This window comes from Paroedura picta, chromosome 2 (assembly GCF_049243985.1).
Source record: "Paroedura picta isolate Pp20150507F chromosome 2, Ppicta_v3.0, whole genome shotgun sequence".
Classification (NCBI taxonomy): Eukaryota; Metazoa; Chordata; class Lepidosauria; order Squamata; family Gekkonidae; genus Paroedura; species Paroedura picta.
The window spans coordinates 180,332,145-180,356,955 of NC_135370.1; the positions used below are offsets into that span (position 1 = coordinate 180,332,145).

At 55.7% G+C, this 24,811-nt stretch overlaps 1 protein-coding gene across 1 annotated transcript; it reads right to left on the reverse strand.

Annotated features, from left to right (window-relative positions):
* CCDC198 (coiled-coil domain containing 198) lies at window positions 1-24,579 on the reverse strand. Its single transcript, XM_077324014.1, has 6 exons — window positions 23,799-24,579; window positions 13,964-14,046; window positions 5,375-5,461; window positions 4,543-4,635; window positions 3,524-3,674; window positions 1-1,693 (listed from the first exon to the last, which is right to left on the reverse strand). Exons 1-6 carry the CDS (start codon window positions 24,022-24,024, stop codon window positions 1,440-1,442), a joined length of 894 nt encoding a protein of 297 aa, XP_077180129.1. The 5' UTR covers window positions 24,025-24,579; the 3' UTR covers window positions 1-1,439.
* Window positions 24,580-24,811: the final 232 nt, after the last annotated feature.

Genomic DNA, 24,811 nt, shown 5'->3' on the forward strand with positions numbered 1-24,811 from the left:
TTGGTTCAGCTCTTTATTATGACCCCAGCAAGAAAGTACAAAGAGGCAAAAATTGATGCCGAGTAACTCACAAACAAACCCAACTTGTATGCCAGGGGTAGTCAAACTGCAGCCCTCCAGATGCCCATGGACTACAATTCCCGTGAGCCCCTGCCAGCTGGGAATTGTAGTCCACGGACATCTGGAGGGCCGCAGTTTGACGACCCCTGTTTAATATATACAATAGTCTCACAATAGATCTTCCCACCAATGCATGCTATTGGTCAGTTTCACTTCAAACTGACCGGATCTGGCAGACGGGATCTAACTCCGCATTGGCCAATTACAGTGCAGGTTTACGATCCCTTCTCGGACCTCGAACTCGGTGCTCGGCAGAACTACAGACAAAACGAAGTCAGGGGTTTGTAGGGGTTAAATTCGGGAGAGAGTGGGGCGGGAACCTAACTTTGTCGGTCTTCAAGTTGCCCTTCGTTCTGCTCCAGAATAACATGGCGACCCACTCTCGTTCTTAATGCCCTAACATTTGCTAGGCTAATTGTTGTGCAGAACTGGAAGAAGAATACAATCCCAAAGAAAGAGGATCGGTGAGAGAAATAAGAACAATGCATTCATCTACAAAACCTAATTTGCTCCACTCTACATGGCCGGATGCCTGATAATTTTGGAAAACCGAATGCTTTCCTGTCCAGGGTGGGAAATTAATTTCTAGCTGTAGAATGGATGTGATATAATAGCTTTGGGGTTTGTTTCAGTTTTCCGCTTGTACTAGTTTTATTTCTATACTAGGAGCCAAAACCGTTGCATTCAGGAATACAATGGGTGCTAGATGGGGGGGGGGTGGAGTGGAAGACCTCTGCAGATGGCCTCTCCTTCCCCCCAGGACCTGGAAAGGCTGCAGGCAGCTGTTAGGGAACTCACCGGCAGGGGGAGCTCTCATGCAGCAGGGATCTGCAGCCTCCGAGCCTCGGAGGGAAGTGGGAGGAGGAGGGGGTGGGCAGGGGCGGGGGATGGAAGGCAATTGGCCGGCCTCTGGACAGACAGGCAAGCCAGTTGGAGGAGGATGAAGCACTCAGGGGCGGGACAGCCACCCTGAGTGGGTGTTAAGCTCTGAATGGCACTTAAGCCATGAGACCAGCTCCTCCTCCGAGCCCTTACCATAAATATATTATGTGGAACAGATTGGGTAAAAATCCCTCAATTTCCATAATAACAACAACAACCATTATACCCTGCCCTTCCCTGAAGGCTCAGGGCATAGAAATCTTAAGTTACCTATGACGTTATGGGCACTAGCCAATAGGGAGATGACTCATGAAAACTGTGATTTAATAAAGGGGAATTGTACATTGTTTCGGTTCCATCCGGAGTAAAGATGCAGTTTATGGAGTTCCACAGTTCGCTCCTCACCGCCAAGAGGGCCTCATTCCGGCTGCTGTTGATCAGAACTCCCGATCGAAGAACTCGTCAAAGAGTTGGATCCGCTCCGTCTTGGTTCTCACTAAGGCTGGCCTTCGAGAGAGCTTCCCCTCATCGGACCCTTTCCAGCTGTCAGAGTCGATGCTCCAAGCGTCCCAAAACGATTCCCGCCTCACCTGCTGGTTCCGCAACCACGACTCCACTTTACTGATGTGGCCCGGATGAGTCTCAGGGAGTCTGTGCCCTTGATGTATCTGGCTGGCCCAAGGATCAACACCTACAGGGAGGGGAAGAAAACGTGGGAAGATACAAGATTAGGGCTGTGCACTTTGGTGCGGTTCGGCCGCCTCGGCAATCACCGAAGCCTGAGGCGGCCAGCGCTACAGTGCAGAGAAGAGGGGAAGCAGTGGCGGCAGCATGCAGGCACAGAGCCAGCTGGCATGCCGCCACTGCTGCCGCCTCTCCTCTCCGCACCATAGCACTGGCCTCCTACGCACACCTTCGGGCTTCCGAACCGTGGTGACCGAACCGCACCGAACCGCACAACCGTATACAAAATCTTCAGTCTGCATGATGGAACAGAACATGAAGAGAGTCCTGCAGGGGGCAATGGAGAAGATGGGTGTTTAGCATAGTTAGATTAGGAAGTTCCTGATATTTTTTTCAAATGAGTTCCTCCTGTGCCCTGGTTGGCTCATTTGGGGACTTCCTGCTCCTTCGAGCGCACTTCCTGCCTGCTTGCCTCCAGAACAGAACTGAACGTCTGCAGACAACAGTGAGACAGCTATGTGGGACTGTCTTCTCTCCTGTGTCCTGTGTACACAGTTGTTTCTCTTCACAATACAAACTATTTGATTATTTAAGCAGCCTGGTGCTCCGTACCTCTTTGCATATTCAGATGCTGTCAACCGAAAATTCCAGGGAGTGCACTGTAAATATTTTAGGCAGGGCTGACCCTGCTTATATTTTCATTAAAGGTTGTTCATTATTCTTTTTTAATGCATATTTTTAACATTTTGTTCTCTTTGGTTGGGTCTCTTTCAAAACTACGATTAGCCTAAAAAATTTGGGGGTTAGATTCCCATCTCTCTCTCTCTCTCTCTCTCTCTCTCTCTCTCTCTCTCCTCCTCCTCCTCCTCCTCCTCCTCCTCCTCCCTCCTTCTCCTTCATCTATCATCTGCCCCCCCCTCTCAGCCTTGTCATCTCAGGGTGGTGGACAACAATTCAATTATAATATAATAAAACAGCAGAAATAAAATAAAATAAATAAAATAAAATAAATAAATCTATAAAATAAAATCACGGTTAAAACCACTGTCAGCACCAGTAAATGTTGCTAAGGTTGACAGTAAAATTTACCATTGATGCTATTAACTAGGAGGAGGAAGGGAGGGGAGGGGAGGCCCAATATTTAGATAGCAGAACTTCTGCACTAGTCTCAACCATTGTGTCAAGCGTTGCAAGAACTCACAACAAGCTTCTTTAATAAAGAAAGCGTTTATTGAGAAGTTACTTCATACACCTAAGCTAAGAAAGTCAAATCTGCCAGAGTCTGCATTTGCCTCCCCTTATCAATAGTATTCTCCCGCCCAAAACTTGAGAGTTCCCAAGGGGAGGGGGGATGAGGCACCAGGTGCCATAAAACACAGTGTTACTTCTCGCACGTCCTTGGTCGCCTCCGGACAAGATAAGATGTTATGGTTACAAAAGGCAGGCCCAGCCGGCGGGTTCAAAAGACAAATAATTCACAGCTCCCTGAGATAGCAGGATGTAACAAAGCAGTTTTGATTTCAGGCATGCAAGCATAATATATGGGCCTGGGTTACAAGGGGCCCCAAGAACAGCAAGGAATAGAGAGTCAGAAAGTAAAGCAAACAAACATGGAGAAACTCATGTCAACTCATGGCAGGACCAGGCAGTGATCCTGACACATAGGCCCGGTAGAAGAGCTCCATCTTGCAGGCCCTGTAGAACTCTGCAAATTCCATCAGGGCCCTGATCTCCCCGGGAAGCTCATTCTACCTGGCAGGAGGCAGGACCAAGAAGGCCCTGGCTCTGGTTGAGGCCAGACAGATTTATTTGGGGACCCTTAGCTGATGTCACTTACCAAGGTCATCATGTTGGACGGCGAACAACTCTTCGTCATCCGAGCTGTCCTCTTGCAGCCCTTGTTGGCCAAACTTCTGTTGAACTCTGAAGTCTTTCCTTTTTGGCTTGGCAGTGGTTGCCTCCTGGCGCAGCCTCCTCTTCTGTTCTGCCTGAGTTTACAATGGACTCGTCTCAAAAGGATGGACGGACAGATGGATGGACGGATGGATGGACGGGCGGAGGGATGGGTGGGTGGGTGGGTGGGTGGAGGGACAGACGGATGGACGGACGGGTGGGTGGGTAGATGAAGGGATGGGTGGGTGTGTGGGTGGGTGGATGGGGGGATGGATGGGTGGGTGGGTGGGTGGGTGGGTGAAGGGATGGGCGGGTGGATGGATGGATGGATGAATGGATGGATGGATGGGCGGGTGGAGGGAGGGAGGGATGGGTGGGTGGGCAGGTGGGTGGGTGGTTGGATAGATGGGCAGGTAGATGGGTGGATAGGTGGAGGGGTGGACAGGTAGGACAGACAGTGGGTGGATGGATGGACAGACAGATCGATTGATCTTTGGCACTGGAGCTGACATGAATTTCATACCCTCTAACATTTCACAGAGGGGGGAAATACAGAAGCCTTTTTTCCCACAATGCTCCAGCCAGCCAGAGTCGGGGTGTGGCCAACCTCCGACCCTCCCAATCCACCTTTTGGAGTCCCTCTGCCACAAGCCTCGAGCTGCCTTGATTGACCCAATGTCTGCAGCAGTTCTGCAGTGATTCCGAAGGGTTTGTATTTTGAACTTTTGAGGTAAACTGCCACGAGCCGACCGGGCCAAGAGCGACAATCAAAAATATAATAATGAATACTAAACCTAAAAATAAATAACTTGAATGAAACTTTGTAAGTCTTAAAGTTGCTGCTGGACTCGAACTTTGACCTGCTGCTTCAGACCAACACGGGGACCCTCCAAAGAGTCCGCCGTTTGCCCAGGTCCTCTTTGCTTCACGTTCTGAAATAGCACGAAAACCCTTTTCCATTACCTCTTGGTGCCTTTCCAGGACCCTCATCTTGTGAAGGTGCTGCCGTCTCCTTCCGGGGGTGGCTACAACAGCTGGGCCTCCCTTCTCCAGCCCCTGCAGGGTGAGCAACGAACACAGAGAAAGGATCCAAATGTTTTAGAAAACAGCAGGCCTGCTATTTTTGTTGTCGCTCCCTCGATCAAGCCACAAAGCTCCCTGGAGGTCTGTGGTGTCAACTCAGACTGAGACCGGCTCTCCAGGGTCCAAGGTCGAGATCTTTCCCATCCCCTCCTGCCTGGTCCTTTTAACTGGAGATGCCAGGGATTGAACCTGGGACCTTCCGCAGGCCAAGCAGAAGCATGGCTCCTCCTTAATATGGATATGAACACAGGAAGCGGCTTCTACTAAGTCAGATTATTGGTCTATAAAGGTCAGTCTTTCCCATCCCCTCCTGCCTGGTCCCTTGAACTGGAGATACTGGGGATTGAACCAGGGACCTTCTGCGTGCCAAGCAGAGGCTCTGCCATGGATTCATGGCTCCTCCCAAAAAGACTTGCTTGAAGGTGACAAAAGAACAGGCATTAGATCTTCCCTGTGAGGAAAGGATGAAGAATCAGTAACCTCTCTGTTGAGAGAAGGGGGAGGGGGCATGAGGAAGGCTTATAAATGTTGAGAATGTTATAAATGTTGAGGAGATGTCCTTTCGGGAGATCCCCAGCCCCCCCCCTCCCTGGGCCTGCTCCTACCTCAATACGCACAAGGTTACTGGTGCTCCTACTCTGGCATCATGTCCCCATCAAGGCTATTCTATGCTCTGTACTTTTTCTTTTCTCCAGACTGCTGGGACACTCACCTGCACCGCCCAAGCTGCTGTCCCCGTCCGCTGCCTCGAATATTTGTCCAGAGGGACGTCTTTCGAAAGGATGAGGGGTTCCAGCTTCTGCAAAGACAAGAGGGGGGAACATCTGAACACAAATCAAGGGCTCCTTCTCCTTACGGTATCAGTTGCCTTACGAGTTCAGCAGGCCGTGTTCTTGCAAGTGGGTTCCCTGAGCACTCATTTTGCCTGCCTGAATCAATCGTATCAAAGAAATAAATAAAAGCCATGCACAGGGGGAAGATAATCACGGGATTAGACTTCCGCCCCTCAGCATCCGTTCTTGGGATCTTGGCCCCTTACACACCGGCCGCTTCAACGGTTTTTCCAGACTCTTGGCATTCCAGAGGGAGATGCACCAATTCCAGGCTGTGTCAAATGAGGGTTTCACCCACTAAATTTCTCATCCGTCTTCTTTTTATAAGGCAGGTGTGCTTTTTGTCCTTTAATCTCGCGTCTGCATTAAAAAAAAAAATCCCACTCTCAATGTTGCCACTAGGTGGCAGCAAGTAACACCGCAAGGGAGACGTTTCCTTGAAACCACTGGCAAAAATTCCCGAGGTGGAAAAGCCTCCTGCAGGCTATTTCGGTGTAGCTCCGTGACTTTTCAAAGGGCATAGCTAAGAACGTAATGGGACGGGGCTTCGGAGTCACCCATACAAGAGCCCTTCTTCGAGAGACCCCGAGGTCCCCAACACGGCGCCCTCCGATGCCATTTAGAAAGTGTGTTGAGCTACTTGAGGTTTGGCGTGATTTTAAACATGCAAATGAGGTGAGCCAGTTTGATGCGGTGGGTAAGAGCAACAGACTCAAATCTAGAGAGCTGGGATGGATTCCCGACTCCTTCTCCGCCTGCAGCCAGCAGGGGGATCTTGGGCCAGTCATAGTTCTCTAAGTGCTGTTCTCACAGAGCAGTTCTCTCAGAGCTCTCTCAGCCTCACTTACCTGCAGCTGTTGTGGGGAGAAGAAGAGAAAGGTGTTTGACACTGGCAGTCTTCAAGCAAAGGTTGGATACACACTATTCTTGGATGCTTTAGGATGCTTTGGGCTGATCTTGCATTGAGCAGGGGGTTGGACTAGATGGCCTGTATGGCCCCTTCCAGCTCTATGATTCTATGATTCTATGAATGCCACTTTGAAACTCCTTCAGTAGAAAAGTGTGGGATATTTTAAAAATATCTTGCTCTTCATGGGGCATGAAGCCCTGGAGTCCCCCCTCCCAAGCAGCCCTTTCCTCCAGGGGAACTGATCTCTGCAGTCTGGAGAGGAGCTGTCATTCCAGGGATCCCCAGGCCCCACCTGGAGGCTGGCATCCCTGAGTCCCCCCTCCCAAGCAGCCCTTTTCTCCAGGGGAACTGATCTCTGTAGTCGGGAGATGAGCTGCAATTCCAGGGGATCCCCAGGCCCCACCTGGAGGCTGGCAACCCACCGACCAGTTGGAATTCACGAACCCTCCACAAGCAGGCCCTTTCAGACTGACTGAAGCCTCTCCAAGGCTATCTAACCACTTATTCACACTGCCTCTCATTCACACGTTGTTTTCCAAAGGAATATCTGAAGGGGACGGTGTGACGGCTAACATGTTGGAGCTGGGTTTGAATCCCGCCTCCACCATAGGATAATAGGATCATAGAGTTGGAAGGGACCTCCAGGAACTCACAACTACCTGTCCACCAAAATTACCCCGATTTTATGCACAAATGATCTCCAGAATCCAGCCTGGCTTGGAGAAAATTCACCTACAATCCCACAGTGACAATCAGCAATTCCCTGGGGATGCCAAGGAAGGGCCACACGAGACCAACACTGGCACATCCCTCCCTGCCCACCATCTCACTATCTGCCTAAGCTCATAAAATCAGTATTTCTGCCAGATGGGTCTCTAGTCTCTGTTTAGAAATCCCCAAAGAAGGAGAACCCACCACCTCCCGAGGAAGCCTGTTCCACTGAGGAACCGCTCTGACTGTCAGGAACTTCTTCCGGATGTTTAGCCAAAAATTCTCTTGAATTAATTTCATCCCATTGGTTCTGGTCCGACCTTCTGGAGCAACAGGAAACAACTCTGCTCCATCCTTTATGTCAGGGATCCTCAACCTGTGGTCCTCCAGATGTTCTTGGACTACAATTCCCATGAGCCCCTGCCAGCATTTGCTGGCAGGGGCTCATGGGAATTGTAGTCCATGAACATCTGGAGGACCACAGGTTGAGGATCCCTGCTCTATGTGTCAGCCCCTCAAGTACTTGAAGATTGCTATTTGTCGTGGTTCGGTCCTTGGTGGCTTGGGAACCGGACCGAACCCCGCCATCAGAGGCGCCCGCGATCACGGAGGTAGGGCATGGTGATCATAGGCAAGCCGGCAGCTGGGCGCCCCACCCGATCGTTGAGGTGGCAATGGCCGCTAAAGAACCTCAATGTCCCCCTCCACCGTTTGACAAGGGCCCGGAGATGGCCCTTTGTTCCAGGAAAATGGGCCATCAGGAACCCCGGAAAACCTCGCATATGTGCATGAGTCATGATTGTATCAGCATGTTCCCTCCGCAAGTACTGGGTGGGGCAATACAGCCTAAGGAGGTGGGTTTTGTATAAAAGGGAGTTTCCACCTGGAGTTCAGTGGAAGCTCTTACTCCATACCAGCGGACTCCACGTTGCTGAAATAAAGCTTGTTCCTGTTGTATCGTTCACCAGGCCTGGCGTGACGTTTTCTTCAAAGGGGCACCCTGTTTTTTCAGTTAGCAAGCGGGTCCCCGACATCGTAAGAGCTTCCCACCGAACTCCAGGGTCGGCATCGCATCCGAGCGCTTATCGGGACGGATCCAGAGATGGCGTTTTCAAGCAACGGGGCGGTCTCGACCCCCACGAACCCCGGGAACATGAGTTTAATGTCCCCGGGAGATTTCCTCCGAAAATCGGGGGGCCAGGAGCAGCTGTCCAGGACCCCGAGACCCTCGGCAGCGGCGGCCAAGGGAAGGCGCCGGGCCATGGGGTTCCCAAGCACGGCGGGGAGCGCGCCGAGGTCTGGGGGGTTGGCCCCAACCTGGGACACCCAGCTGAGGCAGGCGCTTCGCCCGGTAGGACCTGAGGAATCCCTAGAGGACCTGCGGCGGGCCATGGCGGACTTGGCCAGGCGCTTGCAGGCAGCTGAAGCCCGTGAGCAAGCTCGGGCCGGGCCCGGAGGGACTGGTAATACAACAGCGGAGGGGATCGCGTCGAGTGAGGACGTCTCCAGCGACGAGGACGAGCCCGGCACTGGTGAGCGGGCCCCGGACCCCGACCCGGAGCAGTTTTCAGTCCCGAGTAGGCGAGACGGCCAGCGGAGAGGCGAGACAGCAGAGGATCTCGGGGGAGCGGGTGAGCCGACGGGGCGGCGAGAGCCGGACCAACGCAGGAGCGACGTGCAAGGCAGGGAGCGGCACGGCGTCGTTGGGCAAGTTGGTAGCCGGTAGAGCGGAGCAGGACGAGACGGCGGACGCCGAGAATCCCGGATCCGGAGGGGGTCGGACTACTCTCCAAAACGTTCCCCCCCAGAGCTTAAGGCGCGTTTCGACGGGACGCCGGACGACCTCCCGCAGTTCCTCCTCCACGCGCTGACGCATGCCCGGAGGTATGGAGACCGGTATGAGGACTCCGAGGACTTGGTCTGGGGGGTGGCCTCGTGTCTCCAGGGCAAGGCGGGTCAGTGGTACCTAGGGTTGGCCGAGCGCGGCGACCCGGCAACTCGGGACCTGCAGGACTTCGTGGTCGCGCTCCGCCGACGATTCCAGGACCCCCAGGCTGAGGACAAGGCAAAGAGTCGGATCAAGGGACTTCGACAGGGTACTAGGGGGGTTATGGACTATATAGACATTTTCCGGAGGGAAGCAGGCAAGGTGTTCTCCTGGAACGAGGAGACCCAAATCGAGTACTTCCGGGAGGGCCTTAACCCGAAGCTCAGGGAATGGGCCGTGATCAAGGGGACGGAAGAAGATCTGTCCACACTGGAGGGGTGGTGTTTTGTGGTCGCCAAGCTGGAAGCCAGCCTGGGTTGGGCCGCCGCACCCCCCCCGGGAGGCCAAAGGCGGGTCAGCCGAGGCGCCGAGACCGGGCCCCGACAACTCTCGCCCCAAACGACCCCCGAACCCCGAGCGGGAAAGGAGACGCCGGGAAGGTCTGTGCCTGAAATGCGGGGGGTCAGGACATTTCGCAGCAGCGTGCCAACGGCAAGGGGGGGAGGACCGCGGGCTCTCCCAGGGGGGAGGTGCGACACGCCCCCAGCAGGCACGCCGGGCGGAGGACCTCCGCAACGAACCGGGAAGCGCCCAGGCGACGGGAAACGGCCAGGACCTGCTGTAGACGGCGCCGGGCAGCAGGTCCCGCGGTGCGAGGGAAAACCCCTACAGCATGAGGCGCGACCTCCGAACGTGGTAATTTTAGAGCTCCGGAACCCGGAGAACGGACTAAGTTGGGTGGGGGAGGCTCTTTTGGACTCTGGATGCGACCACAGCATGGTCCACCCCCAGATAGCCCGGGCTTTGGGGCTACCGAAGCGCATTCGGAAGGTTCCCCTGGTTTTCGTCCAGATGGACGGCAGCCCGATTCAGGGGGGACCTTTCGGGGAGGAGGTGGGTCCTATCGCCATCCACATAGGGGACCACCAAGAGCTGCGGTGGCTGATCCAGGTCCCCGTAGCGGGATATCGGGCGGTGTTGGGCCTGGATTGGCTGAAGGAACACAACCCCGTGGTGGACTGGCGGGCGGGGACCCTGAAGTTCGACTTGACGGTGGGTGCACGGCATCGGGTCCCCCACGAGAATTCCAGCCACAAGAGGACGGCGGCGCGTCCCAGGGGAGCGGCGGCGGCGCAGCAGGAGATACCAGAGCCCGAGGTCCCGCCAGAGTACCGAGACCTCGCAGCCGTTTTCAGCGAGCGGGAAGCGGACGAGCTACCCCCACACCGCCGCACGGACTGCACTATCAACATCCCAGAGGGGGCGGTACTACCCAAAGGGCGCATCTACAAGATGAGTGAGGGTGAGCTCAAGGACCTCCGGGAGTTTTTGGGTAAAAATCTGGCCCGAGGTTTCATCCGGCCCGCTTCCAGTCCCATGGGAGCTCCAGTCTTGTTCGTCCGGAAAAAGGATGGGTCCCGACGGCTATGCCAGGACTACCGGGGCCTCAACGCCATCGCAGCGGGGAACGCTTACCCCCTCCCGCTGATCCCGGATTTGCTGGCCCGGCTGGGCAAAGGGACTCTGTTCACTAAGCTGGACCTAAGGGAGGCGTACTACCGGGTACGCATCCGGGAGGGGGATGAGTGGAAAACAGCGTTTAACTGTCAATTGGGACAATTCGAATTTAAAGTGATGCCGTTCGGTTTAAGCGGGGCACCTGGGGTTTTCATGAGTCTAATTAATGAGGTGTTGCAGGACCTTCTGTTTCAGGGGGTGGTTGTTTATTTGGATGACGTCCTGATCTACAGCCAAGATCCCCAAGAGCACGTGACCCTGGTGAGGGAGGTGTTAAAGCGCCTGCTGGCAAACCACCTATACGTGAAGCTGGCTAAGTGCGAATTCCACCGTCCCTCCCTGGACTATTTGGGCTACCGCATCTCAGCCCAGGGCATAGCTATGGACCCCGAGAAGGTGCAGGCGGTGCTGGCCTGGGAAAGGCCCCGCACCCGGAAACAGCTACAAAGCTTCCTGGGGTTTGCTAACTTTTTTAGAGGCTTCATCCCCAGATACTCCTCCGTAGTGGCTCCCCTCACGGACTTGCTAGGTACCAAGGGGAGAGGTCCTCGCGCCACGCGGCCCAGCGCAGCGCTCGGCTGGAATGAGAAATCGGAGGCAGCGTTCCTGGCCCTCAAGCAAGCTTTCGCGTCTGAGCCCACGCTACTGCACGTCGACCCAACCCAGCCGATGGTGGTACAAGTCGACGCCAGCGACGCAGCAGCCGGGGCGGTTCTCCTGCAGCGAGACAAGGCGGGACAGCTGAGGCCGGCGGCCTACCTCTCACGAAAATTCGCCGAAACGGAGCGGAACTGGTCTACCTGGGAGAAGGAGGCGTTTGCGATTAAGTTCGCCCTCACCGAATGGCGGCATTGGCTGGAGGAAACAGAGGAGCCGTTCGAGGTCTGGATAGATCACAAGAATCTGGAGGCGCTCCGGCAACCGCGATCCCTGAACGCCAAGCAGATGAGGTGGGCGGAGTTCTTTTCGCGGTACAATTTCAAGCTTGGTCACATCCCCGGCAAAGAGAATTTCCTCGCGGACGCCCTCTCCCGTCTGCCGCATTATGGGGAGGGGTACGCTCCCTGCACCAGGTCCGTGTTTGGTGAGGAGCAGCTGGGACGGGGGGTCGTCACTAGGCGTCGGGCCAGGGAGGAATGGGAGCCCGACCCGGCGACCGCCCCGCTCCGAGACCGCCTAGTGGCAGCCTACGGGACAGACGAGGAGCTGGCTGAGCTCCGGGACTCTTTGATTTTGGACTCCGGTCTCTGGCGGAGGGGGGAGGCTGTCTACGTCCCGGAAGGGCTACGACGGGAAGCCCTCAGCCTCTGCCACGATGCTAAGACCGCCGGGCACTTCGGTTTCGTAAAATCCTGGAAGTTGGCCCGGCGGCGGTTTTGGTGGCCCAGTCTGCGGCGGGACACAAAAGCTTACGTCAGTGGTTGTCCTGTCTGCCTGACCTGCAAGCCGGGGGTTGGCAAGCCGAAAGGTCTGCTGCACCCGCTCGAGGTCCCGACCCGGCCGTGGTCAGTGATCTCCATGGACTTTATAACAGACTTGCCTCCCAGCAAGGGGAAAACGGTGATCTGGGTGGTGGTAGATCTATTTTCCAAACAGGCCCATTTCATTCCTTGCGCCAGTGTCCCCAGTGCTTCACAGTTGGCTCGGATGTTCCTGGATCACGTGTTCCGACTGCACGGGCTGCCGGACAAGGTGATTTCCGATCGGGGCTCACAATTCGTGTCCCGGTTTTGGCAAGCTTTCCTGCGCCTGTTAGACATCGAGCAAGGGCTGAGCTCCGCTTACCACCCCCAGACGGACGGGCAGACCGAGCGGGTTAATCAAGTACTGGAGCAGTACTTGCGGTGTTTCGGTTCCTATCATCAAGACACCTGGGTGCCCCTGCTCCCCCTGGCCGAGTTCGCGTACAACAACGCAGACCACAGCAGCACGGAGATGTCGCCTTTTGCCGTCGTCTACGGGACAGACCTGAGACACTTCCCGGAGCTTGGAGAGGTCCCCGCCCGGGAATCGGCCGACCTTCGCGAGTGGGGGAAGCGTGCCGGGAGCTGCTGGAAGTCGCTGCAGGAGCAGCTCCACAAAGTCAAGGCAGCGCAGAAAGAGGACGCCGACCGGAAGAGACGACCAGCTGAGGAGATCCGACCGGGGGATCGAGTTTACCTTTCCACCCGGAACCTACGGTTGAATTTGCCCAGCAAGAAGCTAGGCCCTCGGTTTTTGGGGCCTTTCGAGGTCTTGGCCCCGATCAACGAAGTTTCGGTCAAGCTCAAGCTCCCCAAGAACCTCCGGCACATCCATCCCGTCTTTCACGTGAGCCTTCTAAAAAAAACTCCGGACGGTGACGTTTGGCACCCCGTGTTTTCCCCGCCAGCGCCCGAGGTCCTGCCGGGGGGGGAGCACCACGAGGTGGCGGATATCCTGGACTCTAGACTCCACAGGGGGAAGTTGCAGTACCTCGTGGAATGGAAGGACTTCGCTTTGGGGGACCGGGAATGGGTCTGGGCAGCGGACGTCCTTGCGCCCCGACTCACTGAACGTTTCCACAAGCGGTATCCTGGCCGTCCCGGGGGGTTGGAGAATGGACCTTTGGGGGGGCAGAATGTCGTGGTTCGGTCCTTGGTGGCTTGGGAACCGGACCGAACCCCGCCATCAGAGGCGCCCGCGATCACGGAGGTAGGGCATGGTGATCATAGGCAAGCCGGCAGCTGGGCGCCCCACCCGATCGTTGAGGTGGCAATGGCCGCTAAAGAACCTCAATGTCCCCCTCCACCGTTTGACAAGGGCCCGGAGATGGCCCTTTGTTCCAGGAAAATGGGCCATCAGGAACCCCGGAAAACCTCGCATATGTGCATGAGTCATGATTGTATCAGCATGTTCCCTCCGCAAGTACTGGGTGGGGCAATACAGCCTAAGGAGGTGGGTTTTGTATAAAAGGGAGTTTCCACCTGGAGTTCAGTGGAAGCTCTTACTCCATACCAGCGGACTCCACGTTGCTGAAATAAAGCTTGTTCCTGTTGTATCGTTCACCAGGCCTGGCGTGACGTTTTCTTCAAAGGGGCACCCTGTTTTTTCAGTTAGCAAGCGGGTCCCCGACACTATTATATCACCACTTTAGACTAAACAGACCAAGCATCCCTCTCAGCATACGTCTTGGTCTCCAAACCCCTCACTAACTTCACAGCCCACCTCTGGACATGCTCCAGTTTCTCTACAAGCCATGGAAGCCTAGCCTCTTGCACAGGTCACTGCAGGGATAAAACAGAGGAGAGGGAAAGGATGTCGACTCTTTTGGGTCCCCAGCAGGAAAAAAGGCAGGTGATCAACAGAGGGAGTCATAATTACTTGTGGTCTACGAGGCGGGTGCTGTTTGATGATGCTGGGTTCTCCGTCTTCCATCTTGAGATCTGGCGGATACGGGCCGGGCGCTTCAAAATAAGAGGAAGCCGAATCTTAACATTGGTTTAAGGTTACTCGTTTACACGGGTGATGGGAGAGAAGGGAGTCGGATTGCCTAATCATGAAAGATCCAGATCTGGAAAGGGGCGGGGCCTGTCCAGAGGCGGGGCTTATCCCTGGGCCTACGCACTGTGGGTTTCCTGTCAACAGGAGAGGGAAGGAGGGAGAAGGAAGTAGGAAGCCAGGGTTGACTCTTTCCTTCCCCTGTGTTATCCCGATGACCCAAAAAATAAGAAAGGATTGAAAACTGGCCTTTCACCTTACGCATATTGATCCCACCCTTTCTGCTCCCCAGAGTTGAAATATGCAAGATCTGTCCCACGCATGACTCAACAGTATAAGAATTGGAGATGTGAATTTAGCTTAGTTAGATAGAAACTTCATGGTATGTATCAAATAATTCCCCCCTGGGTTCTGATTGGCTCAATGGGCAACCTCCTGCTCCTTTGCGCATACTTCCTCCCTGAGGCCCTCCTGAACAGTCAGTTAGGCTGTTAGAACTATCTCTCTCCTCTCTTGTTTACGAAGTTGTGTCTCTTTTCAATAATGGTGTGTGATTCTTTAAGCGGCCGGTGCTGTACCACAAAGGGGAGATGTAGGAGGAAAATTATGAAAAACATGGGGGCAACCAGTCCACGTTTTGAAATAGAATGGGAGGAAAGAAGTTATTTCTCTATACTATCAGGTAGCCCATCTGTCAGTTTTCTTCGCTTTTACACTTGCTGCAATGAATGGCAGGCCGGAGGGTGACAACATGAGACTCTAATCTGCACCAGCCCTGACAGATAAAGAAGAAGAAGAGTTGGTACTTATATGCTGCTTTTCTCTCCCCGAAGGAGTCTCAAAGCGGCTTACAATCGCCTTCCCTTTCCTCTCTCCACAACAGACACCCTGTGAGGGAGGGGAGGCTGAGAGAGCCCTGAGATGACTGAAGAAGAAGAAGAGTTGGTTCTTATATGCTGCTTTTCTCTACCCGAAGGAGGCTCAAAGCGGCTTACATTCGCCTTCCCTTTCCTCTCCCCACAACAGACACCCTGTGAGGTGGGTGAGGCTGAGAGAGCTCTCAGGCACTGAGGCAAATGTTGGGTGCAAATGGGGAAAGAGGAAGGAAACGAGGCCAGGATTGATGTTAAGAAAATACTAATAAATTCCTAGTAACATGCCAAGACAGAATCCTGGAACGTCTCCCTGGGCTGGATCAGGCAGCATTCTTGCTGTCATATAATGGCTCAGGCTGTCTAGCCGAATGCCCCGGGCTCATTTGTATTCACTGCAGAAGCTTCAGGCTTGTGAAAGGAGAGACTCCCCTCAAACTGGAGCTAAGCTGCCTTTCATGCGTGGAAGAGAGCCGTCTCCTCAGGTAGGTGATCCGAGAAACCGCGTAGGCCTTCTAGGGCAGCTTGGTGTGGAGGTGAAGAGAAGCGGCCTCAAATCTGGAGAGGGGTCGGGTTTGATTCCCCACTTTGGGTATGATTCCCGCTCCTCCACCTGCAGCCAGCTGGGTGACCTTGAGCTAGTCACCATCCTGATAGAGCTGTTCTCACAGAACAGTTCTGTCAGAGCTCTCTCAGCCTCACCAACTTTACAGGATGTCTGCTGTGGGAAGATGAAGGGAAGGTGAATGTAAGCTCCTTTCAGAGTCTGTTCACAGAGGGTCTATAAATTTAAGCATTAAGAGCTGTGGCTTCCAATCTGGTGAGCCAGATTTGATTCCCCACTCCTCCATATGCTGGGTGACTCTTGTCACATTCCTGATAGTGTTGTTCTCACAGAGCAGTTCTACCCGAGCTCTCTCATCCCCAACTATCTCACAGGCTGTCTGTTGTGGGGAGAGGAAAGGGAAGGAGATTGGAAGCCACTTTGAGACTCCTTCGGGTAGAAAAAAGCAGGGTAGAAAAGCCAACTTCCCCTAAAGAAAAATACATGCCATGAAAATCTTTTGCCCCCATTTCCTCCACTGTCAAAACTGATCTACAAAAGAGCGAACAAAATAACCCACCCTGTTAAACAAGGTTGAGCTGAAGAATATATTATGCATGAAAATGCAAATAATTGATTATAATTGCTGTGAACATAAAATTTTAAAACATCAAAATTAATCAGGCACTATTGCAGGAATACCCAACATATTGACACATGGATAAATGACCAAAAAAATGCATTTCAACCCCTCTTGGGTCTCCTTCGGTGGTTTAATATTTAAATTCACTCATGTGAGTGTATTTCCAATCCAACCATTCACTGCTGTCAGAAGGACAAGATTCCCTCCAAGCCCCATTTTTTCTCATGGAGAACATCCCAAAAAACGGGATTCCTACCTCACGAGGAAGTATGGTGAATCTTACCAACCCTCACTGGCCGTCTCCAAGCAGTGGCTGGACAGATCCTTCTCCTGGATGCTTGAGGCTGATCCTGCATTGAGCAGGGGGTGGGACTAGATGGCCTGCATGGCCCCTTCCCACTCTAGGATTCTAGGAGTCTAGTTCAGCAGAGGAAGGGGCTGCCTAAGGAGGTGGGGAGCTCCCCCTCACTGGCCGTCTTCAAGCAGCGGCTGGACTGATCCTTCTCCTGGATGCTGGAGGCTGATCCTGCATTGAGCAGGGGGTGGGACTAGATGGCCTGCATGGCCCCTTCCCACTCTAGGATTCTAGGAGTCTAGTTCAGCAGTGGAAGGGGCTGCCTAAGGAGGTGGGGAGCTCCCCCTCACTGGCCGTCTTCAAGCAGCGGCTGGACAGATCCTTCTCCTGGATGCTTGAGGCTGATCCTGCATTGAGCAGGGGGTGGGACTAGATGGCCTGCATGGCCCCTTCCCACTCTAGGATTCTAGGAGTCTAGTTCAGCAGTGGAAGGGGCTGCCTAAGGAGGTGGGGAGCTCTCCCTCACTGGCCGTCTTCAAGCAGCGGCTGGACAGATCCTTCTCCTGGATGCTTGAGGCTGATCCTGCACTGAGCAGGGGGTGGGACTGGATGGCCTGCATGGCCCCTTCCCACTCTAGGATTCTAGGAGTCTAGTTCAGCAGTGGAAGGGGCTGCCTAAGGAGGTGGGGAGCTCCCCCTCACTGGCCGTCTTCAGGCAGCGGCTGGACAGATCCTTCTCTTGGATGCTGGAGGCTGATCCTGCACTGAGCAGGGGGCTGGACTAGATGGCCTGCATGGCCCCTTCCCACTCTAGGATTCTAGGAGTCTAGTTCAGCAGTGGAAGGGGCTGCCTAAGGAGGTGGGGAGCTCCCCCTCACTGGCCGTCTTCAAGCAGCGGCTGGACAGATCCTTCTCCTGGATGCTGGAGGCTGACTCTGCACTGAGCAGGGGGGGGACTAGATGGCCTGCATGGCCCCTTCCCACTCTAGGATTCAAGGAGTCTAGTTCAGCAGTGGAAGGGGCTGCCTAAGGAGGTGGGGAGCTCCCCCTCACTGGCCGTCTTCAAGCAGCGGCTGGACAGATCCTTCTCCTGGATGCTGGAGGCTGATCCTGCCCTGAGCAGGGGGTGGGACTAGATGGCCTGCATGGGCCCTTCCCACTCTAGGATTCTAGGAGTCTAGTTCAGCAGTGGAAGGGGCTGCCTAAGGAGGTGGGGAGCTCCCCCTCACTGGCCGTCTTCAAGCAGCGGCTGGACAGATCCTTCTCCTGGATGCTGGAGGCTGATCCTGCCCTGAGCAGGGGGTGGGACTAGATGGCCTGGATGGCCCCTTCCCACTCTAGGATTCTAGGAGTCTAGTTCAGCAGTGGAAGGGGCTGCCTAAGGAGGTGGGGAGCTCCCCCTCACTGGCCGTCTTCAAGCAGCGGCTGGACAGATCCTTCTCCTGGATGCTGGAGGCTGATCCTGCCCTGAGCAGGGGGTGGGACTAGATGGCCTGGATGGCCCCTTCCCACTCTAGGATTCTAGGAGTCTAGTTCAGCAGTGGAAGGGGCTGCCTAAGGAGGTGGGGAGCTCCCCCTCACTGGCCGTCTTCAAGCAGCGGCTGGACAGATCCTTCTCCTGGATGCTTGAGGCTGATCCTGCACTGAGCAGGGGGTGGGACTAGATGGCCTGCATGGCCCCTTCCCACTCTAGGATTCTAGGAGTCTAGTTCAGCAGGGGAAGGGGCTGCCTAAGGAGGTGGGGAGCTCCCCCTCACTGGCCGTCTTCAAGCAGCGGCTGGACAGATCCTTCTCCTGGATGCTGGAGGCTGATCCTGCCCTGAGCAGGGGGTGGGACTAGAGGGCCTGCATGGGCCCTTCCCACTCTAGGATTCTAGGAGTCTAGTTCAGCAGGGGAAGGGGCTGCCTAAGGAGGTGGGGAGCTCCCCCTCACTGGCCGTCTTCAAGCAGTGGCTGGACAGATCCTTCTCCTGGATGCTTGAGGCTGATCCTGTATTCAGCAGGGGGTGGGACTAGATGGCCTGCATGGCCCCTTCCACTCTAGGATTCTAGGAGTCTAGTTCAGCAGTGGAAGGGGCTGCCTAAGGAGGTGGGGAGCTCCCCCTCACTGGCCGTCTTCAAGCAGCGGCTGGACAGATCCTTCTCCTGGATGCTGGAGGCTGATCCTGCCCTGAGCAGGGGGTGGGACTAGAGGGCCTGCATGGCCCCTTCCCACTCTAGGATTCTAGGAGTCTAGTTCAGCCGTGGAAGGGGCTGCCTAAGGAGGTGGGGAGCTCCCCCTCACTGGCCGTCTTCAAGCAGCGGCTGGACAGATCCTTCTCCTGGATGCTGGAGGCTGATCCTGCACTGAGCAGGGGGTTGGACTAGATGGCCTGCATGGCCCCTTCCCACTCTGGGATTCTAGGAGTCTAGTTCAGCCGTGGAAGGGGCTGCCTAAGGAGGTGGGGAGCTCCCCCTCACTGGCCGTCTTCAAGCAGCAGCTGGACAGATCCTTCTCCTGGATGCTTGAGGCTGATCCTGCACTGAGCAGGGGGTTGGACTAGATGGCCTGCATGGCCCCTTCCCACTCTGGGATTCTAGGAGTCTAGTTCAGCCGTGGAAGGGGCTGCCTAAGGAGGTGGGGAGCTCCCCCTCACTGGCCGTCTTCAAGCAGCGGCTGGACAGATCCTTCTCCTGGATGCTGGAGGCTGAGCCTGCCCTGAGCAGGGGGTTGGACTAGATGGCCTGCATGGCCCCTTCCCACTCTGGGATTCTAGGAGTCTAGTTCAGCCGTGGAAGGGGCTGCCTAAGGAGGAGGGGAGCTCCCCCTCACTGGCCGTCTTCAAGCAGCGGCTGGACAGATCCTTCTCCTGGATGCTGGAGGCTGATCCTGCCCTGAGCAGGGGGTGGGACTAGAGGGCCTGCATGGGCCCTTCCCACTCTAGGATTCTAGGAGTCTAGTTCAGCAGGGGAAGGGGCTGCCTAAGGAGGTGGGGAGCTCCCCCTCACTGGCCGTCTTCAAGCAGTGGCTGGACAGATCCTTCTCCTGGATGCTTGAGGCTGATCCTGTATTCAGCAGGGGGTGGGACTAGATGGCCTGCATGGCCCCTTCCACTCTAGGATTCTAGGAGTCTAGTTCAGCAGTGGAAGGGGCTGCCTAAGGAGGTGGGGAGCTCCCCCTCACTGGCCGTCTTCAAGCAGCGGCTGGACAGATCCTTCTCCTGGATGCTGGAGGCTGATCCTGCCCTGAGCAGGGGGTGGGACTAGAGGGCCTGCATGGCCCCTTCCCACTCTAGGATTCTAGGAGTCTAGTTCAGCCGTGGAAGGGGCTGCCTAAGGAGGTGGGGAGCTCCCCCTCACTGGCCGTCTTCAAGCAGCGGCTGGACAGATCCTTCTCCTGGATGCTGGAGGCTGATCCTGCACTGAGCAGGGGGTTGGACTAGATGGCCTGCATGGCCCCTTCCCACTCTGGGATTCTAGGAGTCTAGTTCAGCCGTGGAAGGGGCTGCCTAAGGAGGTGGGGAGCTCCCCCTCACTGGCCGTCTTCAAGCAGCAGCTGGACAGATCCTTCTCCTGGATGCTTGAGGCTGATCCTGCACTGAGCAGGGGGTTGGACTAGATGGCCTGCATGGCCCCTTCCCACTCTGGGATTCTAGGAGTCTAGTTCAGCCGTGGAAGGGGCTGCCTAAGGAGGTGGGGAGCTCCCCCTCACTGGCCGTCTTCAAGCAGCGGCTGGACAGATCCTTCTCCTGGATGCTGGAGGCTGAGCCTGCCCTGAGCAGGGGGTTGGACTAGATGGCCTGCATGGCCCCTTCCCACTCTGGGATTCTAGGAGTCTAGTTCAGCCGTGGAAGGGGCTGCCTAAGGAGGAGGGGAGCTCCCCCTCACTGGCCGTCTTCAAGCAGCAGCTGGACAGATCCTTCTCCTGGATGCTTGAGGCTGATCCTGCACTGAGCAGGGGGTTGGACTAGATGGCCTGCATGGGCCCTTCCCACTCTGGGATTCTAGGAGTCTAGTTCAGCCGTGGAAGGGGCTGCCTAAGGAGGTGGGGAGCTCCCCCTCACTGGCCGTCTTCAAGCAGCGGCTGGACAGATCCTTCTCCTGGATGCTGGAGGCTGAGCCTGCCCTGAGCAGGGGGTTGGACTAGATGGCCTGCATGGCCCCTTCCCACTCTGGGATTCTAGGAGTCTAGTTCAGCCGTGGAAGGGGCTGCCTAAGGAGGTGGGGAGCTCCCCCTCACTGGCCGTCTTCAAGCAGCGGCTGGACAGATCCTTCTCCTGGATGCTTGAGGCTGATCCTGCACTGAGCAGGGGGTGGGACTAGATGGCCTGCATGGCCCCTTCCCACTCTAGGATTCTAGGAGTCTAGTTCAGCAGTGGAAGGGGCTGCCTAAGGAGGTGGGGAGCTCCCCCTCACTGGCCGTCTTCAAGCAGAGGCTGGACAGATCCTTCTCCTGGATGCTGGAGGCTGATCCTGCACTGAGCAGGGGGTGGGTCTAGATGGCCTTCATGGTCCCTTCCCACTCTAGGATTCTAGGAGTCTAGTTCAGCAGTGGAAGGGGCTATCTAAGGAGGTGGGGAGCTCCCCCTCACTGGCCGTCTTCAAGCAGCGCCTGGACAGATCCTTCTCCTGGATGCTGGAGGCTGATCCTGCCCTGAGCAGGGGGTGGGACTAGATGGCCTGCATGGCCCCTTCCCACTCTAGGATTCTAGGAGTCCAGTTCAGCAGTGGAAGGGGCTGCCTAAGGAGGTGGGGAGCTCCCCCTCACTGGCCGTCTTCAAGCAGCGGCTGGACAGATCCTTCTCCTGGATGCTGGAGGCTGATCCTGCACTGAGCAGGGGGTGGGTCTAGATGGCCTGGATGGCCCCTTCCCACCCTAGGATTCTAGGAGTCTAGTTCAGCAGGGGAAGGGGCTGCCTAAGGAGGTGGGGAGCTCCCCCTCACTGGCCGTCTTCAAGCAGTGGCTGGACAGATCCTTCTCCTGGATGTTGGAGGCTGATTCTGCACTGAGCAGGGGGTGGGACTAGATGGCCCGCATGGCCCCTTCCCACTCTAGGATTCTAGGAGTCTAGTTCAGCAGCGGAAGGGGCTGCCTAAGGAGGTGGGGAGCTCCCCCTCACTGGCAGTCTTCAAGCAGCGGCTGGACAGATCCTTCTCCTGGATGCTGGAGGCTGATCCTGCACTGAGCAGGGGGTGGGACTAGATGGCCTGGATGGCCCCTTCCCACTCTAGGATTCTAGGGGTCTAGTTCAGCAGTGGAAGGGGCTGCCTAAGGAGGTGGGGAGCTCCCCCTCACTGGCCGTCTTCAAGCAGTGGCTGGACAGATCCTTCTCCTGGATGTTGGAGGCTGATTCTGCACTGAGCAGGGGGTGGGACTAGATGGCCCGCATGGCCCCTTCCCACTCTAGGATTCTAGGAGTCTAGTTCAGCAGCGGAAGGGGCTGCCTAAGGAGGTGGGGAGCTCCCCCTCACTGGCAGTCTTCAAGCAGCGGCTGGACAGATCCTTCTCCTGGATGCTGGAGGCTGATCCTGCACTGAGCAGGGGGTGGGACTAGATGGCCTGGATGGCCCCTTCCCACTCTAGGATTCTAGGGGTCTAGTTCAGCAGTGGAAGGGGCTGCCTAAGGAGGTGGGGAGCTCCCCCTCACTGGCCGTCTTCAAGCAGCGGCTGGACAGATCCTTCTCCTGGATGCTGGAGGCTGATCCTGCACTGAGCAGGGGGTGGGACTAGATGGCCTGGATGGCCCCTTCCCACTCTAGGATTCTAGGAGTCTAGTTCAGCAGTGGAAGGGGCTGCCTAAGGAGGTGGGGAGCTCCCCCTCACTGGCCGTCTTCAAGCAGGGGCTGGACAGATCCTTCTCCTGGATGCTGGAGGCTGATCCTGCACTGAGCAGGGGGTGGGACTAGATGGCCTGGATGGCCCCTTCCCACTCTAGGATTCTAGGAGTCTAGTTCAGCAGTGGAAGGGGCTGCCTAAGGAGGTGGGGAGCTCCCCCTCACTGGCAGTCTTCAAGCAGCGGCTGGACAGATCCTTCTCCTGGATGCTTGAGGCTGATCCTGCACTGAGCAAGGGGTGGGACTAGATGGCCTGCATGGCCCCTTCCCACTCTAGGATTCTAGGAGTCTAGTTCAGCTGTGGAAGGGGCTGCCTAAGGAGGTGGGGAACTCCCCCTCACTGGCAGTCTTCAAGCAGCGGCTGGACAGATCCTTCTCCTGGATCCTTGAGGCTGATCCTGCACTGAGCAGGGGGTGGGACTAGATGGCCTGCATGGCCCCTTCCCACTCTAGGATTCTAGGAGTCTAGTTCAGCAGTGGAAGGGGCTGCCTAAGGAGGTGGGGAGCTCCCCCTCACTGGCAGTCTTCAAGCAGCGGCTGGACAGATCCTTCTCCTGGATGCTTGAGGCTGATCCTGCACTGAGCAAGGGGTGGGACTAGATGGCCTGCATGGCCCCTTCCCACTCTAGGATTCTAGGAGTCTAGTTCAGCAGGGGAAGGGGCTGCCTAAGGAGGTGGGGAGCTCCCCCTCACTGGCAGTCTTCAAGCAGCGGCTGGACAGATCCTTCTCCTGGATCCTTGAGGCTGATCCTGCACTGAGCAGGGGGTGGGACTAGATGGCCTGCATGGCCCCTTCCCACTCTAGGATTCTAGGAGTCTAGTTCAGCAGTGGAAGGGGCTGCCTAAGGAGGTGGGGAGCTCCCCCTCACTGGCAGTCTTCAAGCAGCGGCTGGACAGATCCTTCTCCTGGATGCTTGAGGCTGATCCTGCACTGAGCAAGGGGTGGGACTAGATGGCCTGCATGGCCCCTTCCCACTCTAGGATTCTAGGAGTCTAGTTCAGCTGTGGAAGGGGCTGCCTAAGGAGGTGGGGAGCTCCCCCTCACTGGGGGTCTTCAAGCAGCGGCTGGACAGATCCTTCTCCTGGATGCTGGAGGCTGATCCTATATTAAGCAGGGGGTGGGACTAGATGGCCTGGATGGCCCCTTCCCACTCTAGGATTCTAGGAGTCTAGTTCAGCAGTGGAAGGGGCTGCCTAAGGAGGTGGGGAGCTCTCCCTCACTGGCCAGCTTCAAGCAGCGGCTGGACAGATCCTTCTCCTGGCTGCTGATCCTGCACTGGGCAGGGGGTGGGACTTAACGGTTTGTGTGGGCCCTTCCCACTATGACCCCAAGTTTCTATGATTCCATTCCCTGCCTGAGATCTCCCCCCTCCCTGGTTTCCAACCATATCTCTGGGAGTCTCCAGTCCTAGAGTTGGCAACCTACCTGATCCTGAAGGCAGAATACCAGGAATAGATATTCACAATGTGTTATCGGTTCTCTCCCCTGCCCAAAACATTGGGACATGTCTAAAACTTGATCAAGAAAGAAACCGAAATTGCGCCATTACCTGTCGCATACCTGGCCTGCCAGGTTTCCCGCAGGGGCGGAAGACACCTCTCCGACGGAAAGTTCCTCCCCATCAGCGAAGAACAGGAAATGGAGCTCATCTCTCTCAAAGGATTTTGGAATCCATAAACGTCCACACTGCCCAGAGACGGGGACACCGCCTCTTTGGCAGGCATCGGGGCGACTCTGGTCACGTGGCTACGATTCTTCGAGGACCCCAAGCCCATCTTTTGGGGATATGGTGAGTCACTCTTGCAAGAAGAGGGGGGTGTCCAATCTTCAAATTGCTAATTCAGTCCGGACAAGGTTGACCTTCCCAGGATAACGAGACCAAAGGAGACTCAGTGTCGCAGTTGTGAGCAGCAGCCTCTAATATGGAGAGCCAGGTTTGGTTCCCTCTTCCTCCATGTGCAGCCAGCTGGGTGACCTTGGGCTAGTCACAGTCCTCGTGGAACTGTTCTCACAGACCAGTTCTCTCGGAGCTCTCTCCGCCTCATCTGCCTCGTGGTGGGGAGAGGAAGGGAAGGTGATCGGAAGCTGCTTTGAGATTCCTTCAGGTAGTGAAAAGCAGGGTACGAAAAACAGCTTTACCTTCTTTTTCAAAGAGGCAGGCGATTTCCGGACCCTCGTGAGAGCGAACATTCAGAACTCGACCTCCCTTATGGACCCATTCCTTAGACTCGCTTTTAAACGAAATTTGGCTTTCTAACGAAACCTATCGAACTTCTTCGACTGCCTTTTACTCTCAGAATACACAAAGGCACGCAGAGGTGCAGTGAAAGACAAGCCCATTTCCAAGGTAACTCATTTACAAACTTCTCCTGTCCCCACCCTTGGCAGGGCCAGTTAAATATTGACCCGATCCGGGTATTTCCTGGCGTGAAGGAATGAGGGTCTAGTAGGCACTGAATGTGAACCAGCCGAAAACGTTCTCTAGGGAGGTCAACATCGAGTAATAAATAACAGGATTTTGAGGACATTTTGAGGACTTTCTCCCCCTTCCACGATGCGTAC

Excerpts from the sequence above, each read along its gene's own strand:
- CCDC198 (XM_077324014.1), bottom strand. The coding sequence starts at position 24,024 with ATGGGCTTGGGGTCCTCGAAGAATCGTAGCCACGTGACCAGAGTCGCC. Across the intron at positions 3,675-4,542 it reads TCCTGGAAAGGCACCAAGAG|GCAGAACAGAAGAGGAGGCT; the intron begins GTAATGGAAAAG and ends TTGTAAACTCAG. Across the intron at positions 1,694-3,523 it reads CGTCCAACATGATGACCTTG|GTGTTGATCCTTGGGCCAGC; the intron begins GTAAGTGACATC and ends CCCTCCCTGTAG.